The 20,067-nt window shown below is 41.5% G+C and overlaps 1 protein-coding gene across 2 annotated transcripts in view; it reads right to left on the reverse strand.

The window, feature by feature from the left end:
• Positions 1 to 794: 794 nt before the first annotated feature.
• Positions 795 to 20,067, reverse strand: part of LOC133400257 (protein unc-13 homolog A-like) — a 76,383-nt gene continuing 57,110 nt past the window's right edge. Inside the window, exons 24-42 of one of the 2 annotated variants that reach the window (XM_061672716.1) lie at positions 18,223 to 18,243; positions 17,572 to 17,604; positions 17,422 to 17,463; positions 17,314 to 17,343; positions 17,161 to 17,187; positions 16,885 to 16,899; positions 16,712 to 16,732; positions 16,568 to 16,585; positions 16,117 to 16,143; positions 15,762 to 15,850; positions 15,298 to 15,435; positions 15,084 to 15,207; positions 13,830 to 13,874; positions 13,683 to 13,760; positions 12,594 to 12,741; positions 12,452 to 12,508; positions 10,747 to 10,827; positions 7,834 to 7,993; positions 795 to 3,361 (exon numbers count right to left, since the gene is read on the reverse strand). In XM_061672716.1, coding sequence (XP_061528700.1) covers positions 3,079 to 3,361; positions 7,834 to 7,993; positions 10,747 to 10,827; positions 12,452 to 12,508; positions 12,594 to 12,741; positions 13,683 to 13,760; positions 13,830 to 13,874; positions 15,084 to 15,207; positions 15,298 to 15,435; positions 15,762 to 15,850; positions 16,117 to 16,143; positions 16,568 to 16,585; positions 16,712 to 16,732; positions 16,885 to 16,899; positions 17,161 to 17,187; positions 17,314 to 17,343; positions 17,422 to 17,463; positions 17,572 to 17,604; positions 18,223 to 18,243 — 1,437 coding nt within the window. In that variant the 3' untranslated portion in view covers positions 795 to 3,078. The remainder of the gene's footprint in view (positions 3,362 to 7,833; positions 7,994 to 10,746; positions 10,828 to 12,451; positions 12,509 to 12,593; positions 12,742 to 13,682; positions 13,761 to 13,829; positions 13,875 to 15,083; positions 15,208 to 15,297; positions 15,436 to 15,761; positions 15,851 to 16,116; positions 16,144 to 16,567; positions 16,586 to 16,711; positions 16,733 to 16,884; positions 16,900 to 17,160; positions 17,188 to 17,313; positions 17,344 to 17,421; positions 17,464 to 17,571; positions 17,605 to 18,222; positions 18,244 to 20,067) is intronic. The other variant, XM_061672717.1, reaches the window with a different exon arrangement.

Consider the following 20,067-nt stretch of genomic DNA (forward strand, 5'->3'; position numbering starts at 1 on the left):
GCCAATAAAAACTGAAAAATATAGTATTTAATATTCTCCTGCAGGATGCATTTGGGATTGGCCTTTGAAGTTGGTAATTTTGAAAAATGAAGTGAAACAGACAAATGGTTTTAGTAAATTCTTTTTCTGCATGAAGAAAATGTGCTAATTTTGCCTTATTGTACTATTCAGAGTCTTCCAGATTGCTTAATTTATGTTAAAATCAAAAACATTCTCTGCGGGAGGGGGAGGGGGAGTAATCCTCCCAGACCCCCCCCCCCCCAATTATTTTTTTTGTCACCTTTGGTGTTTGCATGTCTGTATAACACTTTAAGCAACACAAACTGGAGAAACATGTAGACAGATACTCTCAGGCATATGTTCTTTATCCTCTGTGAAGAATGACTAATATTACGGCGATTAGCTGAGACTGGCTCCATGCACAATAAAACTATTTTTGTATTATACGCCCCCCAAACCCCAGTGGCCAAAGCGCACACACCAGAACGAGCAGCACAGTATACATTGAAGTGAAAAAAAAAACATTTTTAGCCAAAACGATTTAAATCTTTATGTATTTTTATATAAAGTACACTATTATAGTGCCATTTTTCTCGTCACAAAACATTACAAATATTTTTGGAAGTGCTTTGGGAGGCTGCAACTGATTAATGGCATTTCCATTCGTTCCAATGGGGAAAGATGTTTTGAGTGATGAGCATGGTCACAGAACAAATTAGTCATAGCTCAAGATACCACCGTACAAATTGAATATAATTTTTAAATAACTTATCCAAGAAAAAATTAGACCACACTACCTTCATAAATATTTTATGTAAAAAAATGTATTACACCATTACATCACACGATTGATTGAATGACTATTACATATTTGGTCTGTCTCCATATGTCACATTACATACATGGCAAAATGGTTCACAATTTAAACAGTTATTTTGTACACTTTGTTCAAATACATGCTTTTAATTATCATCTTATGTACATGTATACAAGAGGAGCTCAGATTTCTTGCCACATTGTAAACACACTCGGCATCATTAACAAACAGTTTGGCTATCTAATGTGATTTTGCTGGCACTTAACGCATTGAACTCCAATTCAAAATGTTCAGCTGAGACACTTAAAAGTCAGGTAAAGGTTTGTCCTCACTTTGGCAGCGGTCGTCGCAGTTTGGATCTAAGGCAGAATGAAAATGAGGATGTCGTTTTATATCCGTTGCTTTTCTCCTTTTTAAATCCACGAGTGTTGTCGTCAAGCACCAGTTTTAAGGACACCAAGCGAAGAAAGGTATTCAAAACGACCCACCGGAAGCTAACTCGTATCGTCATTACGGCCGTTCTTTTTACACTTAATGATAATATATGATGATTATTTCTAAAAGGCTTTCAAATGACATTTAAATGCGCTTATTTTGCATTATTTTCCACCAACAAATGGAGGGAAAGAGCTGCAAAATGGTTGCTGTTAAAAGTTCACTACGTAAGAGCACAGGTTGAAGCTAACAAGCTAGCATGTATCTTCTAATAACTCGGAAATCAAAATGTTTGTAAACATCAGGATGGTAATTTAGGAGGAATGTGTAATTTTGGCCCCGATAAATTACTGCAGAACTAAATGTAGACAATAGATCCAGTAGTTGGTTGTTGGTACTTGTAGTTCCTGGACTTAAAAGTACTACCTCTCTAGCAGAATAGTCTTTCTGCTGAGATAAATTACCCTAGAACTAAATTTAGACAATAGGTAAGCTCCACCTAAATTTCCTAGAACTTTTAGTTCTTGGTAATTGTAGTTCCCGGTTTCAACTGGGCACGGTCAAAGCCTACCCTAAAGGTTCCTGGACTTCTTGAAAGTACTACCCCCCTTAGCAGACTCTTCTTTTGGTCCCAAAGAACTAGTTCAGAACATATTTTTGGGACAATATTTCCTGCAGTTCTAACATATGCTTAAGTTCCAGGACCTTTTACTTCTTGGAACCTCTAGTTCCTGGAAGTGAAAAGTTCTAATCATAAGTGTGTGTGTCTCCCCAAAGGTTCTTGGACCTCTGGGAAGTACTACCCCCACAGCAAGGTCTTCTTTTGGCCTCTGGTAAATTACTAAACTAAATTTAGACAATCCTCTAAAAGTTGCTAGTTTCACTCAACCTAAAGTTACAGGTACTTTTAGTTCTTGGTAATTGCAGTTCCTGGTCTTTAGAGCTGCACAAAGGTTCTGGACCTCTCAAAAGTACTACCTTGCCCTTATCCAGGTCTTCTTTCGGCTTCGATACATTACTCCAGATATAAGTGTAGACAATAATTCTTGCAGCCCAAACACACAAAGGGCCTCCAAAAGTTCCTAGTTTCACCTAAGGTTCCTGGAACATATATTTCTTGGTACTTGTCGTTCTTGGAACTAAACTGTTCTACTCGCATATGTTCAGAGCCCGCCCTCGAGGTTCATGGACCTGGATGATGGTCTTTCCAAAACACATTTGCAGACTAAAGTTCCAGGAACTTTTAGTTCTTGGTAATTGTAGTGTTGGAAGGTAATTTTTTTTTAGCCCTGGTAAACTACCCTGTAACCAACTTTTAAATGGTTTAAATGGTCCAAATACACAGTAGTCCTCTAAAAGTTGCAAATTCCACCTAAAGTTCCTGGAATCTTTAGTTCTTGGTACTTGTAGTTGTTGGACCTCTCTAACGTACTAGCCCACTACCAGCGTCTTCTTCTGGCCCCGATAAATTAGCCTAGAACAACAATTAGGCAATAATTCCTGCGGTCCAAACACACAATGGTCTTTCAAAGCTACTGAAAGTTCCAGGAACATTGAATTCTTGTAATACATACCAGTCAGATTTGTTAGCGAACCAAAAGTTCTGGCCACCTCCGAAGTACTGCCCCCATACTAAGGTCTTCTTTTGGTCCCAATAAGTTACCCAGAACTACATTTAGGCAATAATTCCTGCGGTCCAAACACCAAGGTCCTCCAATGCTGCCTGAAGTTCCAGGATCTTTTAGTTTTTGGTACTCCCGGTTGCCGGAACCACACAAAATAGTGTTCCTAAAGTCCCTCGTTCCGGGATAAAGCGAGGGCCGCGTTCACCTGCCCTCCTCGGCGGGCCGTGTCTCCGACTTGATCTTGACGAACTCCTTGGCGATGTCGTCGTTGGGCCTCTGGGCCAGGATGCGCATGACGGTGGTACCGGTCTGGTCTGTGGCGGTGCCGGGACCCAGGGGGCACCAGCAGACGCAGGCGCGGCGCTCGGCCACGTCTCGTAGCTGCAGCACGGCCACGCCCACCACACGGTCGGCGCGGCCAAAGCAGTAGTCCTTGACTGACGCGTGCAGCTCACAGCACTCCCAACCCTCTTTGCCCAAAACGCTGACAAGGAAGGAAACACGGTGTTAATGGACACATTTGACTAGAGATGCTACAATTAATTGATTCATCGACATTTAATCAATTATCAAATTAACTATTTTGATAATCGATTAATCGTTTAGAGACCTTGCATAACTTAAAATTGTCCAAATCCATTGGAATTTCAGCCTCTCAACAGTATATATTCTCCGATTTCTGTCGTACTCCGTGAAAGCAGACTGATTTATCTTTTATGTTTAACCAAAATAAGACATTTGCAAACATCAGCTTTTATTTTAGAAATCATTGCTCAACATTTGGGCCGATTTTCTGACTGATGTTATGGACCGAACCAGGAACTGAATTATAATCAACTTGTTTGTTCATTTTCTGCATTGTCAATTTGAAATAATGCCCTGTTTTGAATAAAGGGATAGACATTTTAAGTCTTTTTTTTTTTATCTATTCAGCGATCAATAAAAAAAAATAATTGACAGATTAATAAATTATTAAAATGTTAGTTGCAGCCTTCCATTTTACATAAACACACACAAAAAGTAATTTTATATAATGTATTTAAATGTACAGAAGAATTACATTAAACAAATACTTTTTAACTAATGGAAAACCTATAGAATACACTAATGCCCAGTTCCATAAAAGTGGCAAACTTTCCACCTCAAACCCTAACCAGGCTCAAAACCCAGTCACTCTTGTTTCAGGCTCAATACCCTCATTTCTAACCCTAACCTAGACTCAAAAGTCTAGCTTCAAACCCTACTTTGAACCCATAACACCGTTTTAAAAACCAGAATTTCTGTTTCTGAAGCCCAACACAGACATAAATTCTGGTCCACCAGCCGGCGTCTCAGGAGGGGGAAGCAGTGCACCACCAACACTGTGTATAGTGGGGCTGGGGCTCTGCTGACCTCGACTCGGGACGTTGTGAGCCGGTGGGGAGAATACTTCGAAGACCTCCTCAATTCCACCGACACGCCTTCCATGAGGGAGCAGAGTCTGGGTTCTCTGAGACGGGCTCTCCTATCTCTGGGTTTGAGGTCACCGAGGTCGTTAAAAAGCTCCTCGGTGGCAGGGCCCCGGGGGTGGATGAGATTCGCCCGGAGTTCCTAAAGGCTCTGGATGTTGTGGGGCTGTCCTGGTTGACACGCCTCTGCAACATCGCATGAACAGTGCTTCTGGATTGGCAGACTGGGGTGGTGGTCCTCCTTTTTAAGTAGGGGGACCACCACCCCAGTCTGCCAATCCAGAAGGCCTGTGTGTGTTTTTAAGAAGGGGGACCGGAGGATGTGTTCCAACTACAGGGGGATCACACTCCTCAGCCTCCCTGGTAAGGTCTATTCAGGGGTGCTGGAGAGGAGCGTCCATCAGTAAGTCGAATCGTAGATCCAGGAGGAGTAGTGTGGTTTTCATCCTGGCCTTGGAACAATGGACCAGCTCTCCACCCTCGGCAGGGTCCTCGAGGGTGCCATGGCAGTTTGCCCAACCAGTCTACATGTCTTTTGTGGACTTGGAGAAGGCGTTTGACGTGTCCCTCAGGGGGTCCTCTGGGGGGTGCTTCGGGTGTATGGGGTACCGAACCCCCTGATACGGGCTGTTCGGTCCATGTACGATAGGAGTCACAGTTTGGTCCGCATATCCGGCAGTATGTCGGATTCGTTTCCAGTGAGAGTTGGACTCCGCCAAGGCTGCCCTTTGTCGCCGATTCTGTTCATAACTTTTATGGACAGAATTTGTAGGTGCAGCCAAGGTCCGGTTTGGTGGCCTCAGTATTGCATCTCTGCTTTTTGCAGATGATGTGGTTCTGTTGGCTTCATCAAGCCGTGACGTCCAACTCTCACTGGAGCAGTCCGCAGCCGAGTGTGAAGCGGCTGGGATGAGAATCAGCACCTCCAAATCTGAGACCATGGTCCTCGGTCGGAAAAGGGTGGCGTGCCCTCTCCGGGTCGGGGATGAGATCCTGCCCCAAGTGGAGGAGTTCAAGTATCTTGGGGTCTTGTTCACGAGTGAGGGAAGAATGGAACGAGAGATCGACTGCCGGATCGGTGCGGCGTCCGCAGTGATGCGGAATTTGTATCGGTCCGTTGTGGTAAAGAAGGAACTAAGCCGAGAGGCGAAGCTCTCAATTTACCGGTCGATCTACGTTCCTACCCTCACCTATGGTCACGAGCTGTGGGTCGTGACCGAAAGAACGAGATCCCGGCTACAAGCGGCCGAAATGAGTTTCCTCTGCAGGGTGACCTGGCTCTCCCTTAGAGAGAGGGTGAGAAGCTCGGTTATCCGGGAGGGGCACAGAGTAGAGCCGCTGCTACTCCACAACGAGAGGAGCCAGATGAGGTGGCTGGGGCATCTGATTCGGATGCTTCCCGGACGCCTCCCTGGTGAGGTGTGCCGGGCACGTCCCACCGGGAGGAGACCCCGGGCACGAACAGGACACGCTGGAGAGACTGCTACGTCTTTCGACTGGCCTGGGAACGCCTCGGGATCTCCTCGGAAGAGATGGATGAAGTGGCTGGGGAGAGGGAAGTCTGGGCGTCCCTGCTAAAGCTACTGCCCCTGCGACCCAACCTCGGATAAGCAGTAGAAAATGGATGGATTGATGGATAGTTAAAAACCTAATCCTTGTTTGAAACCCAAACCCAGGCTCAAAACTCTACTTTGAAACCCTAACTGTCTTGAAACCCTAATATTTATTGTTATTTCATTGTATCTCTTAACCCTAACTTGAAACAGCACTTTCATCCCATACTCTGGTTTAAGACCCTGCTCTGTCTTGAAACCTCAACCTTTGGATGAAACCCTCACTTTGAACCCTAACCCTTGTTTCAGGTTCAAAACTCTCATTTCTAACCCTAACCCTGACTTGAAAGCCTATCTTGAAACCCTACATTGAAATCGTAATGCTGGTTTAACACCCTAATTTTAAATTCTAATCATGGTTTGAAACTCTAACCCTCATTTAAAAACCAAAAGTGAAACCCTGAACCATGTTTAAAACCTTCACCAAGACTCGAAACACTACTTTGAAACCATGATGGCTTGTTTGACAAAACAATTATAAATCCTAACCATGGTTTAAGACTATAACCCTGGCTTGAAACCTTAATTTGAAACCCTAATCCTTGTTTATAACCTTAGCTTCAAACCATAACCTGTTTCAAACCATATTTTGAAAAGCAATACTTTGTTTAAAACACAAACCCAGACTCGAAACCATAGCTTGAAAGTCTAAGGCTGACATGAAACCTACTTTGAAATCCTAAACCTTGCTCAACACCCTAATTTGAAACCCCAACACAGACTGAAAACCCTACTTTGAAACCATAACCCTGTCTTGTAATTCTTAACCTAATTTGAAACCCTAACTCTTAACTCTGAACTAAACTTGAAAGCCTAGCTGAAAACCTTACTTTATAACTATAAAGCAGATTTAAAGGCCTAATTTTAAAACCTTATCCTGGTCTGAAATCCTGACCCTGATTTAAAACCTTAACCCTTGCTTAAAACCCCCAACCAGGAATGAACCCTAGGTTGAAGTGCTATTAATGCTGCCTTCAAACCTTCATCTGAAACCCCAACCCTTGTTTAAAACCGTAATTTGACCCAGGCTGGAAACCCTACTTTGAAACCATAACCCTGTCTTGTAATTCTTAACCTAATTTGAAACCCTAACTCTTAACTCTGAACTAAACTTGAAAGCCTAGCTGAAAACCTTACTTTATAACTATAAAGCAGATTTAAAGGCCTAATTTGAAAACCTTATCCTGGTCTGAAATCCTGACCCTGATTTAAAACCTTAACCCTTGCTTAAAACCCCCAACCAGGAATGAACCCTAGGTTGAAGTGCTATTAATGCTGCCTTCAAACCTTCATCTGAAACCCCAACCCTTGTTTAAAACCGTAATTTGACCCAGGCTGGAAACCCTACTTTGAAACCATAACCCTGTCTTGAAATCCTTCTCCTTTTGAAATCCTAACCCTTGTTTAAAACCTTCACGCAGGCTCAAACCTCTAACATGAAACCCTAACTCTGATCCCCTTCACCACATACACATGGCTTGAAAACCCATCCATCCATTCTCAACACCACTTATCCTGTTCAGGGTCACGGGGCACTGGAGCCTACCTCAGCTGACTTCGGGCGAAAGGCAGACTGCACCCTGAACTGGTTGCCAGGCAGTCGCAGGGGACAAATAGACACAGACAACCATTCGCACTCACATTCACGCCGTCACTGAGTGGGAACTGAACCCACGCTGCCTGCAGCAAAGTCAGGCGAGTGTACCACTACACCATCAGTGATGGCTTGAAAACCGAATTTGAAAATCTAACTCTTGTTCAAAACAGCCCAGACTTAATACCCCAATTTGAAATACAAATCCCCATTTAAAATCCTAATTTGAAACCCTAACGCAGGCTCGAAATGTACATATATAATATAATGTAATGTATGTGTGTGTGATTGTGTGCCTCACAATTGGAAGCTCTCGTTGAACTTGGCGCTCCAGCAGTTGTTCTTGGACTTGGTGGTGAACTTGCGCTTCTTGTCTGCCAGCGCCGGTCCCAGCAGGGAAACCTCCACGAACGGACGGAACATTCCGGATGTCTGCCAGCGAATGTCGTTCACGCTGATCACTGATGGACGGGAACACAATAACTCAGCAACTCTAATTTCATGAATTGTGGTAAATATAAATACAGGAAGTGGTGGTCAGTGATGCTACAGTATCGTAACACGTTACTCTACGACCAATTTTACACAGTGGGTACGGAAAGTATTCAGACTCCTTAAATTTTCAGTCTTTTTTATATTGCAGCCATTTGCTAAAATCATTTAAGTTCATTTTTTTCCTCATTAATGTAGCCACAGCACCCCATATTGACAGAAAAAAACGGAATTGTTGAAATTTTTGCAGATTTATTAAAAAAGAAAAACTGAAATATCACACAGCCATAAGTATTCAGACCCTTTGCTCAGTGTTTAGTAGAACACGTGCGGGCTTCCATGTGTCTTGCACTGAGGAGAGGCTTCCGTCGGGCCACTCTGCCATAAAGCCCCGACTGGTGGAGGGCTGCAGTGATGGTTGACTTTCTAGAACTTTCTCCCATTTCCCAACTGCATCTCTGGAGCTCAGCCACGGTGATCTTTAGGTCCTTCTTTACCTCTCTCACCAAGGCTCTTCTCCCCCAATTGCTCAGTTTGGCCGGACGGCCAGCTCTACGAAGGGGTCTGATCGTCCCAAACTTCTTCCATGTAAGGATTATGGAGGCCACTTTGCTCTTAGGAACCTTAAGTGCAGAAGAATTGTTTTGGTAATCTTGGCCAGATCTGTGCCTTGCCACAATTCTGTCTCTGAGCTCTTCAGGCAGTTCCTTTGACCTCATGATTCTCATTTGCTCTGACAAGCACTGTGAGCTGTAAGGTCTTATATAGAGAGGGATGTGGCTTTCCTAATCAAGTCCAATCAGTATAATCAAACACAGCGGGACTCCAATGAAGGTGTAGAACCATCTCAAGGATGATCAGAAGAAACGGACAGCACCCGAGTTAAATGTGAGTGTCACAGCAAAGGGTCTGAATACTGACGGCTGTGTGATATTTCAGTTTTTCTTTTTTAATAAATCAGCAACAATTTCGTCAATATGGGCTGTTGTGTGTACATTAATGAGGAAAAAAATGAACTTAAATGATTTTAACAAATGGCTTCAATATCACAAAGAGTGAAAATTTTAAGTGGGTGTACCCACTGTAACTAACTAGTAAGCTAACATGTTATTTCCTGACAAGTACAGTGGACCTCGCTATTCTCAGGGATAGGAACTGGGCTGGACCGTGAATAGCGAAAATCCGTGAATAATTGAGGCCCATTACACCGGGGAACAATTAGAAAAAAAAATTATGTTGAGTTAGACTACTTGGCATGCTGATTAAAGAATTCCAGTCAGTTATTTTCTAGCACGGCAAGTTTTTTTTCTCCACAGCTTACTTTCCAGATAAGCAAAATTCCACTGATTAGCTGTAGTAAGACTTGCCAGCTGATAACGATTGGACTCATCTACAACTACGTGGCAACCTGTTTGTGCAGCTCCCAATAGGTCAGTACTATCAATATCTGCAAACAGAAAGCTAGCATAGTAGGAATTAAGGATTTGTGCCGTATCCTTTGTAAAACATAATAGTGTTAAATAAACATTGCATTCATGCCTGTTTCTTTCATATTTCATTGTATGTCAATATTTAAAACGTTTTATAGAGCAAGCAAAAATCTGTTGAGTACAGTATTTTTCATATTTTTTTAAGAAAACAGGGATATATAGTTCAAAAACTTGATGTGATAGAGAAAAACTGAGATCAGTTTTGGATTCCACACCCAAAAATTTGTTAAAAACAGCTGTCAGACCAAACTCAACAAAAATTGTATTCCCCAGTGTTAACGCATTGGTAAAAAAAAAAAAAAAAAAAATGTTTTAACCCCAAGAATTCTTGAATAGGATGGGATACACCGCCAATATGCATTTTCGGGGTTGGTTCCGACTTGAAACTTTCCATTTAATTGATTCACAAAAAGGTTCATCTTGTGTGGTTCATGTGTGCACAAATTCCCCTGCTGGCCAAATCCTGATTGTCATTTGAACTATGTGTGATGGCTTTTTTGCAGTCTTGAAACAGTATCCGCATGGGGAATAATCCGTGAAATTAAAACACCATAATTATATTTGATATATTATATTATTATATCATTAATGTAATGTATTTATGATTAATGTGTGGTTAAGACGTCAATCATTGTGAAGCCCTTGGAGACTTGTGATAAAGAGCGATACAAATAAACTAGTGAAGGGGATCATCAATTATTTTTGTATTTAATTTCAATTTGCTACACTCATAATAAAATATTTGGCAATGTTTGGTACTGTGCGGTGTCGCTGAACTTCTAAATCGAACCAGTTTGCTTCCTGAGGGGGGGAAGCGCAGAACTCAAAACTGAATTGGAAAACAACAAAAACTTGGAATAAGAAAAAAAAGAAAAAGCTTCTGAATTATAGTAGTAAGTCATGAAATATGTTACTACTCATAACACATTACATGGCAAATAACGTGCGATATCTTATTTGGCGAGATCTACTCAAAGCGTTGTCATACATGGGAATTTTTTTTTTTAGCAGACTATAAGAAAAAACGTGAAGTTGGCTAAGCAGCCCTCCATGGATCCACTACGCTGTTTTCCTCATCCTTTCATAAATCATGCCAACACGTGAACGACTTATCAAAACACTGAGGTTTCATACGTAAGCATCGACATGATTTGCCTACAACAAATCCTGCTTCGATACGCGCTTCTGAAATTACTCCCGGGGTTGCTCGGCACGATTTTGTCCATCACTACCTTTGACGTTGACTTTGCGGTCCTTGGTGAGGACGTCCACCTGTAAGACGACTTCGCCAATTGGTTTCTCCACTCCAGAACCTCAAACGCAAAAACACAAAAAGTCACTTTTGGCATCAACGCTGATTACTACTGGAAGTGCTGTATCACGCACATTAGAACACAACACTCTCAATTCAAACCAAAACCTTGGGTTGAAACCATAATTTGACACTGTAGCCCTGGCTGCAAACCTTACTTTGAAACCCTAACTCTGACTCAACGCTCCAACTAAGTTGAAACCCTAACCCTGACTTGGAACCCTAATTTGAAACCCTAACTCAGGGTTGTCAAACACATCGTAGTTCAGGGGCCACATAAAGCCCAATTTGATGTCAAACAGGCCACTAAAATCATACCACACGTAATATATTCATAATTAACAGTAAGTTTTTTTCCCTTTGATTTAACACAAAACAAGTACACAAAGAAAATCTTTAAATGATTACATAAAAAAAAAAAAACATCTCAAATTTCTTGAGAAAAGGGTTAGTTACATTTGTTATATGTTAATTCTCAAAATTGTCCCTATTCCCCACGGCCCCTTATGCCTCTTATGTATTTTTGTTCACTTTCAAATTCCTTCTGCGGGCCGGATTGTACTCCCTACTGGGGCGGTTTGGGCCCGTGGGCCGTATGTTTTTAACCCCTGCTTTAACGCATGTTTGAAACCTAACCCAGGTTCCAAACCCCAACCCAGATTTCAAACTCTAACCCTGATCTAAAAGCCTAAACCAAGCTTGAAACTCTAAACCTATTTTGTAAGCCTAAGACTTGTTTGAAACCCTAGCCCTGACTCAAAACCTTACTTTGAAACCCTATCCCTAGCTCAAAACCTAACTTTGAAACATTAACCCTTGTTTAAAACCCTAACCCTGATTCAAAACACTAACACTGTCCTGAAACCCTAACCCCAGCTTGAAACCCAAATTTGGAACCCTAACCCTGGCTCAGAACCCTATCTTGAAACCCTAACCATTATTTGAAACTCTAATGCAGGGTTGAAACCCTAACTGTGGGTTGAGGCTTTAACTTGAAACCTTGGCATGTTTGAAACCCAAAACCAGGTTGAAAACCGTAACCCCAAATCCGTAACTCTGATTCAAAACCCTTACCCTTTGAAACTCTAACCAAAGCTTGAAACCCTTGTTTAAAACCCTAATGCAGAAATCCTTATTGAAACGCCAACCCTTGGATTGAAATCTTAACATGAAACCATAACTCTGACTTAAAACTAATTGAAAACACAAGTATTGTTTGAAACTTACTTTGAAACCCTAGCCCTTGCTTGCAACCCTAATTAGAAACTCTCACTCTGACTTGAAACTCTAATTCGATAATGTCAACCCAGTCTTACGTAACGGAGTACAATTTCCTCGTTACTGTCCTTAAGTAGAATGTTCACATCTTTGTTATTTTTATTTCTGGCATACTCCACAACATTCCCTCAGTAAAATGTATACTTGTACTCTGATATATTTCCCCTAACCATCTTTCACTACTCATTAATATTACTACAAGGTTTCTTTACCTTCTACCAAAGTTATTTTCTGTTAAGATACTCGTACCTTCACTGAAGAATCACTTTCACTTGATACAAGACAAAATGACGAAAATTCAAGATGAACAGATGACATCATTCAGGGGGCGGGGCTTAAGAGCTCACCTCGATCAGGTCGAGTCTTCTCATTGGCCGTGATTCGAATGCCCGTGCCGCTGTGCACTACACACAGACGCACACACACAATAAGCATGCGATTTGATGAGTGCTAGGTGCGCGTGTGTGTGTGTAGTGTTATGGTCGTCACCTTGTTGGCGTTGCGTGCTGACGAAAGTCCTAATGAGGGCGTCCGTGCTCTGAGAGTAAAGCGATAAAGCGTAACTCAGCGATGACAACTCGGGACTTTTCTCCACAAAAGATTTCTTCAGGCCGTTTCCTCCAGCGTGGAAATATTGCTACAACAACAACACAATTATATTAAGTTGATTAATCATTCATTCATTTACCATACCGCTTATCCTCACGAGGTTTGCGGGCGTGCTGGGGCCTATCTCAGCTGACTCTGGGCCAGAGGCAGGGTACACCCTGAACTGGCCGCCAGCCAATCGCAGGGCAAGTTGATTATATTTAATTGAATAAAGTTCCTTAGCTCGAGGAAGAAAAGATGCTAAACCACGAGAAGCCAGATTGCGCAATCTCATATTTAGCCTAAGTGGCGAAATGTTCAAAGCACTTGAAAGTGCTTGTTTGGAAACCTAAAGCAGGCAGCTTTGAGACCCTACTTTGAAACTGTAATAAGGGCTCGAAACCCTACTTTATAACCCTGACCTGGACTTGAAACACTAAGTGGCTTGAAACCCTATTTTGTAACCAAAACCTACCTGAAAACCCTAACCCAGGCTTGAAATTCTAATTTGAAGCCCTAACCTTTGCTTGAAGCCCCAATTTGAAACCCAACCCCTAATCTACAACCCTAACCCAAGATCAAAGCCATTTATAACTCAAATGTAAAACTTGAATCCTTGTTAGAAACCCTAACCCTGTCTTGAAATCCTACCTTTACTTTAAAACCCTAATCTTGTCTTGAAACCCTAAAACTGTAATATAAACCTTAATCCTTGTTTGAAACTCTAATCCTGGCTTGAAACCTGATTTTGAAACCCTAACCCTCATTTGGAACCCTAACCCTGTCTTAAATCCCTAAACCATGTTTTAAAACTTCAACTGCCTGAAATACTAAATTGAAATCCTAATCGTGTCTTGAAACCATGACCTTTGTTCAAAGCCCAAATTTTAAACTTTAACTGTGGTTTAACTTGAAAACCAAACCCAGGTTTAAAATTTTAATCCGAACCCTACTTTAGGCTTAGTCATGTGACTCAATGGCTCCACCTACCTTGAGGCTCTCCAGGCTGGCATCCACCACGGTGCACTGCTTGGGCGTCAGCATTTTTGCCTCACCTCCGCCGCCACCCTAAAAGACAAACATGTGGTCATAATCATAATACTAATCATCATAATAACAATAAGATATGTTAGTTACCTTGAGGTTGGACAGTCCTTTGGCAGCAGTAAGGATCTGAGCACCCTGTAATTATTATACATAGTACGTTATTACTATTATTATTATTAAGGCCCGACCGATTAATCGGATGGCCGCTGTAATCGGCCGACATTAGCTCTTTTCAAATCGAACAAATATCGGCTGATTTTTCTTTTTTTTTTTCAGATTGTTGTAACTGTTGTAAAGTCAAACAAATACAATACAAAATATTGTAAAACAGTCAAATGTTATGCCTGTAATTCATATCTTCATTGTTGTAACGGACCCAAAAATACGTTATTTTATTAATTATTTGACCAATTGATCAGTTATCAGAATTTTATTTTACCAAATATCGGAATCGGCATCGGCTTAAAAAAATCCATATCATTCAGGCCCTAATTATTTTTGTTTTATGCCATATTTCAGACGGGTTTGAAACAACAGGTTTTACTAGCTACCAGCAGATGGCAGCAAAGCGCTTCTACTGCACGACCATATAACGGTAGTAGCGCGTATACAAAGTTAAGGAGGACTTCAGTGAAGAAGCACTGACAGGGTTACGGTTACAAATTTAGGGTTTTGAAGCCTGGTTTGGCGTTTCAAACAAGGGTTCGGGTTTAGAATTTGCGTTACAAGGAGGTTTAGGGTTTTAATTGAGATTTCAAGCCCGGGTTACAATTTAAAAGTAGGGGTTCAAGCCAGGGTTATGGTTTTAAATTAGGTTTTTGAGCTAGTGTTACAGTTTCAAAGTAGGTTTTCAATGTAGAGTTATAGGGTTTTAAATTAGGGTGTCAAACAAGGATTAGGGTTTCAAGGCGGGGTTATGGTTTCAAATAAGGGTTTTAAACCTGGGTTAGGATTTCAAATTAGGGGTTAAAGCCTGGTTCACTTTTACAAATTGGGGTTTCAAAGTAAGGTGTCAAACCAGGGTTACAATTTTAAAATAGGGTTTGAAGACAAGGTTACCGTTTCAAATTAGGGTTTCAAGGTAGAATTGGGGTTTCAAAGAAGGTGTTTTCAAGACTTGTAATTTCAAATGAGGGTTTCATACCAAGGTGACGGTTTTAAATTAGGACTTTAAACAAGGATTAGGGTTTCAAAATAGTTATGGTTTCAAATAACGAGGCTGGGGTTGTAATTTCAAACAACGGCAAGAATTTTCAATTGGGCCTTTGAGTATGGGTTTCAAAGTAAGGTATCAAACTAGGGTTAGGCTTTCAATGGGTTAGAAGTTGGTTATTATTTTGTTACCAGGCTGTCGTTACAGTTCGGCAGCACGATGTTCTTCTCCAGACCACAAAGGACCGCCTTCCACAAGTCCTTCAGGATCTTCTTCAGGACTGCCTTCTCACATACGTCTGCAAACACGCTTAGTCTACACGCACGCACACAGAGGAAATAATGAGACCAAGTTGATGATGATGTAAGTAAAAAGGATGATAAAGTACGTAAAGTGCATATGTACTTGGCGTCCAGGAATTCCATGAGCGGTCTCAACATGGTGTCGGCATCCCCCTCGGCCGTGTTGGGGTTGGGGGGGCCCCTCATCTGGTACAGAAGCTCGGACATCTGATGCATGCAGGCATTGATGCGCATCTGAAAGCTGAATGAAGGGCAAGCAGAAGAAGAAAAACGCAATCTGTCAGTCAACATGATGGTTGAAAAATAAATTGACTGTGGGTGAAATTGTTCGTTTGTTACAATGAGTGCGTGTGTGTGTACACCCGTGTGTTTAGTGTGCTACTAAATGTGTATGTGTGTGTAAATTTTAAACTGTGCTTACTAGTTTGTCACGTGTGTGTGCTACATTTCACCTTGAACGTTGGGAACCACTATAATAACTTAATTGGCATGTATGAACTAGTGTACGTGTTTTAATAGTGTTACTATTGCATTTAACAGTGCGCGTGTGTGTATGCGCGCGCGTACCTTTTGGCAAAGACGGCACTGAAGTTGTCGAGCATGCCACTGAGTTTCATTTGTAGCTCGTTGAGGATGTCGGCAGCCTCCGTGTCCAACTACAACACACACACTAAATTGAGTTCTGTGGTAATTGGGGCCAAAAAAGGACCCTTCTAGGAAGTACTCGGGAGGGACCAGGGACCTTGGGGGTGGGGTCGACAGCGCTCGAAGCATTGGAACTGTTTAGTTGTATGATAAAGGATGCCAGGTATGATACATCTGGTCTACCACCAGTTTTACGACTTTCCTGAGGCTTTTCAATCTGCTTTGAAGAAGAGGAGGCTAAAGCAAAAGAGCTAATGTAGAGAAGAAACCAACCAACCTGCTTCTCTTTGTCTTTCTTCTCAGCCTGAAACACAACACACACACAATCCTCACACTGATGTGAATTACACTACTTTGATCACTCATCAGTATGTGGTTAATGTAGTTTGTTATTTATGTGTATGAATATAACATCAAAAACACGCTTACACTCACGCAAACACACACATTGATAGCATTCAGAAACAAACATACAAATAGATACACAAAGAATTACAAATGCACTTAAACATGCATACATACACGAATCAGAGAAAAACACACACAACATAGATACACAAAAAAACTACATATACACAATTATGAACAAACAAATTCACACACACGTTAACACATGTACAGGTAAACAGAGACACACGTATAAATATACACATACACAAATATAGATATACACACATATAGACTAGCTATGCAAACACACGCACGCACACATACACACACACACACACCTTTTCCTCAGATTCCAACTGTCCAAATGTGAAAATAAAAAAAATAGAACCACACAACAAAAATGTGTTATGTAATGTCAGGATGAATGTTCAACATTTAAAACACACACACAAACAATAACACGCATACACAAAGACACAGACCTTTTCCTTGTCAAATTTCAACTGTACAAAAACAAGACAAAAAGATGAATGACAAGAATGTATATTATTTGTATGACAGTTAAAAAAATATATAAATTATTTTAAAAATATATATATATTAAAATGTAAAATCTAACAGTATTTATTGTCAAATGTTTGTTGTGGTGGGTCACCTTTTCCTCTTCAATCTTTTGGATGACAACAAAACAACAACAACAAAAAAGAAAAATAGAAAAAAACATTAACCTCAATGTTTACACGAGAACCCATCCAACCCACCCCCCCACCACACACACACACACACACACACACACACACACACACACACACACACACACACACTAACTTACTCTGACACTACTTCAACACACACACACATACGTAACCTCAGTGTTCACAAGAGAAACACACACACACACATACACACACACACACACACAAAGTGGGACCTTGTCCTCCTTGTCTTTGTTGTCCATCTGAGCATGTACGTGAACAGAGATAGGACAGGAAGTGAAAAACAGGAATTGAATTTCGTTTTTGACCTTGTCATTGCCAGGGGTAAATGCTAAGCATGCTAATGCTAAAATATGGCCGCCGCTTACCTCCGAGCCTCCTGAATCCGAACAGCCCGACTGAGTCACAAATGAAGATATAATTTATAAAAAAGAAACAATAAATATATCAATAGCTAACTAGCATATAATACCCACCACGTCATCATCATCATCACAGCCTTCATTGTCATTGTTGGCCTGCAGGGGGCGAGGTGAGCAAAAAAACAAAAACAAAAAAAAAAACTGAACTTTGAACCAATCTACCAAGGTCATGTGATCGTGTCATCATGAGACAGATACACCCACCTCTTCATCAAACTCCTCTTCTTCACTATCCAACTTACAAAGAAGCAACAATATTCAACAGCAAATGAATCAGATGAAAGACAGAAGTGATTGTTGGTAAATTTGGGTAAGATTACAAAAGGGGAGTTACTGGTGAGTTAAGGAAAGGGAAATTGCTAATACGTTTAGGAAAGGGGGGGTTGGTGATGAATTAAGGGAAGTGGAATTGCTGGTAATTAATGAAAAGGGTATTATTGTGAATTTAGGAAAGGGGGATTGCTTGTAAATTCAGGAATGTGTGGATTTCTGATCATTTAAGGAATGCATAAATGCTGGTAAATTTAGGAAAGTAAGATTGTTGGTAAATTAGGAAAAAGGTGATTGTTGTAAATTTAGATAAGTGGGACTGCTATAACTTTAGGACAAGGGAGCTACAGTAAATTTAAGAGACCAGGTTCACTTGTAAACCAAGGAAAGTGGGGTTGCAAGCAAATTTAGGAAAGTGGGGATATTGGCTGGCTAAAGCCTGGGGAAACATTGTTTCATCACCAAGGTATGCACATCTGGTTTGACAATAACCATAACATTTACTGCATTTATCATGAATAAATATGATTAGGCTCAAGAGAGGGAAAATAAGGCAGGGCTTGGGGGGTCTGAGAGGCGACATACCCTCTCCTCCTCAACGGTAAACTGCCAAAAACAAAAACACTGAAAAATCAACAAAACCGTCTTTGAACCAGATTGAAAAGCATCAAAAGTGGACATCCTTGATCATACTGCACATTCTGGCTGTCATCCTTTCAGCGTTTATTCCACATCTTTGATATCCACCTTAAGGTCTTCAACTTGTATGCGTTTTATCGTCACTAGTAAGACAATTCAGTGTACTAGTAGAACAACTGTGTCTTACTAGTAACGTTAAGTGCCATTTTTGGCCAACAAGTACAGCCTTTCAGCTGTTAGTTGTAAGTGCTACATGTTAACTACAAGTAGCACACAGTTGTCAACTAGTCCACAGTTTTGCCTAGCTAGTATCATGTTATTGTCCTACTAGTATGCCAAAGTTGTTGTAACCTATTGTACTACTGGTGTCTTAAACTACTCGTGGTAAATTTAGTAGTAGGGACCAGGGGCCTCATGTACAAAAGGTGCGTACGCACAAAAACGTGGCGTTCGTTCTTTTTCACGGCAAAGGTCAGATGTATCAAGAGTGACATGGCCGTGGAAATGTGCGGTGCCTCACGCCAACTTCATGGCTGGCGTACGCACGTTTCTGCAGCGGTTGGTGCTTTGGCAACACTTAGAGGTGATGCTGGGAAACTTATAATAAATCTGCACATCAGCGACACATGAACAATTAGTACTGATAAAGAATTAATGCCCGACAGCATTTGATTTCAACAATTTAAAAGATGCAAGGACTCCGAATTCACTTGTTAACCAGTGTATTTAATGAATCACTGATATTTGTGAGGACACCTATTAATTGATCAAGCTGATCATTCATGCCACCTATTGCCCTCACAATGTCCTCGTGACTCCAACACATGCACGGGTGAGGACACGGCCAGTCGGGCGGCAGCAGCAGCCGGTTGTGGGAGTGTAATTGCAATTGTAATTGCGACGCTGGGGGGGAACAGGGGGACGAATCCTCCGCGTCTGTGACACTAGAGCAGTGATTTCCAACCTTTGTGGAGCCAAGGCACATATTTTACAATTGAAAAATCTTTCGGCACACCAACAAAAATGTCAAAAAAAGTGGATACATTAATTACTGCATGTACTTCCTGCCATCTAATAGAAGAGCATTTATCTGTCTCCCACTATGCTTCACTGGCATAAATAGTTGAACAGGTATATTATTTCTTGTAAACAAATATTTTTTGGAGCAATTACGTAAAAGTTTATAATTTCCCACGGCAGACCTGAAGAGTGGTCACGGCTCACTCATGTGCCCTGGCACACTGGCTGAGAATCACTGCACTCGAGACATCGGGGACGGTGGACGAATCTCCCGAAAATGTAACACGTGGCTGCGATTGCTTGTCCTCGCCTGTGTATTAAAATAATTGTGTAATCAAACAGGGGTCAACATTTTTGATATCCTCTTTGATATGCTGATGTGATTCTATTTGAATTCAAAAGATTTATTACAAATACCACACATACAACATTTACGCATGAACCTTTATCTCACATGGCTAAGTGTAGGTTACTGTATAAACACATTTGTTGTGAGTTCTAAAAATACATGGTATTAACCTTGTGGGGTGATCATAGTCAGCCACATGTGCTCCCACCAACCCTGAGAGAGCAGCGTCACCCATGATGCAGCGACTCTCTACTCGAACGGGGTGAGGCCCTGCGCGCCCGTTCCTCCGCCTGTTTTGGCCACACTTTGGCGGTGGGCAGCTGTCCTCCGCTTCACGTCCACTTTACTGTCTGACCACTACTGTTTTAGTTCAGCGTCTGTGCGCTGTTCCGACCCCACAGCATTGACAGCCGCACACACGC

The sequence above is a fragment of the Phycodurus eques genome, chromosome 3, assembly GCF_024500275.1.
Source record: "Phycodurus eques isolate BA_2022a chromosome 3, UOR_Pequ_1.1, whole genome shotgun sequence".
Taxonomy (NCBI): Eukaryota; Metazoa; Chordata; class Actinopteri; order Syngnathiformes; family Syngnathidae; genus Phycodurus; species Phycodurus eques.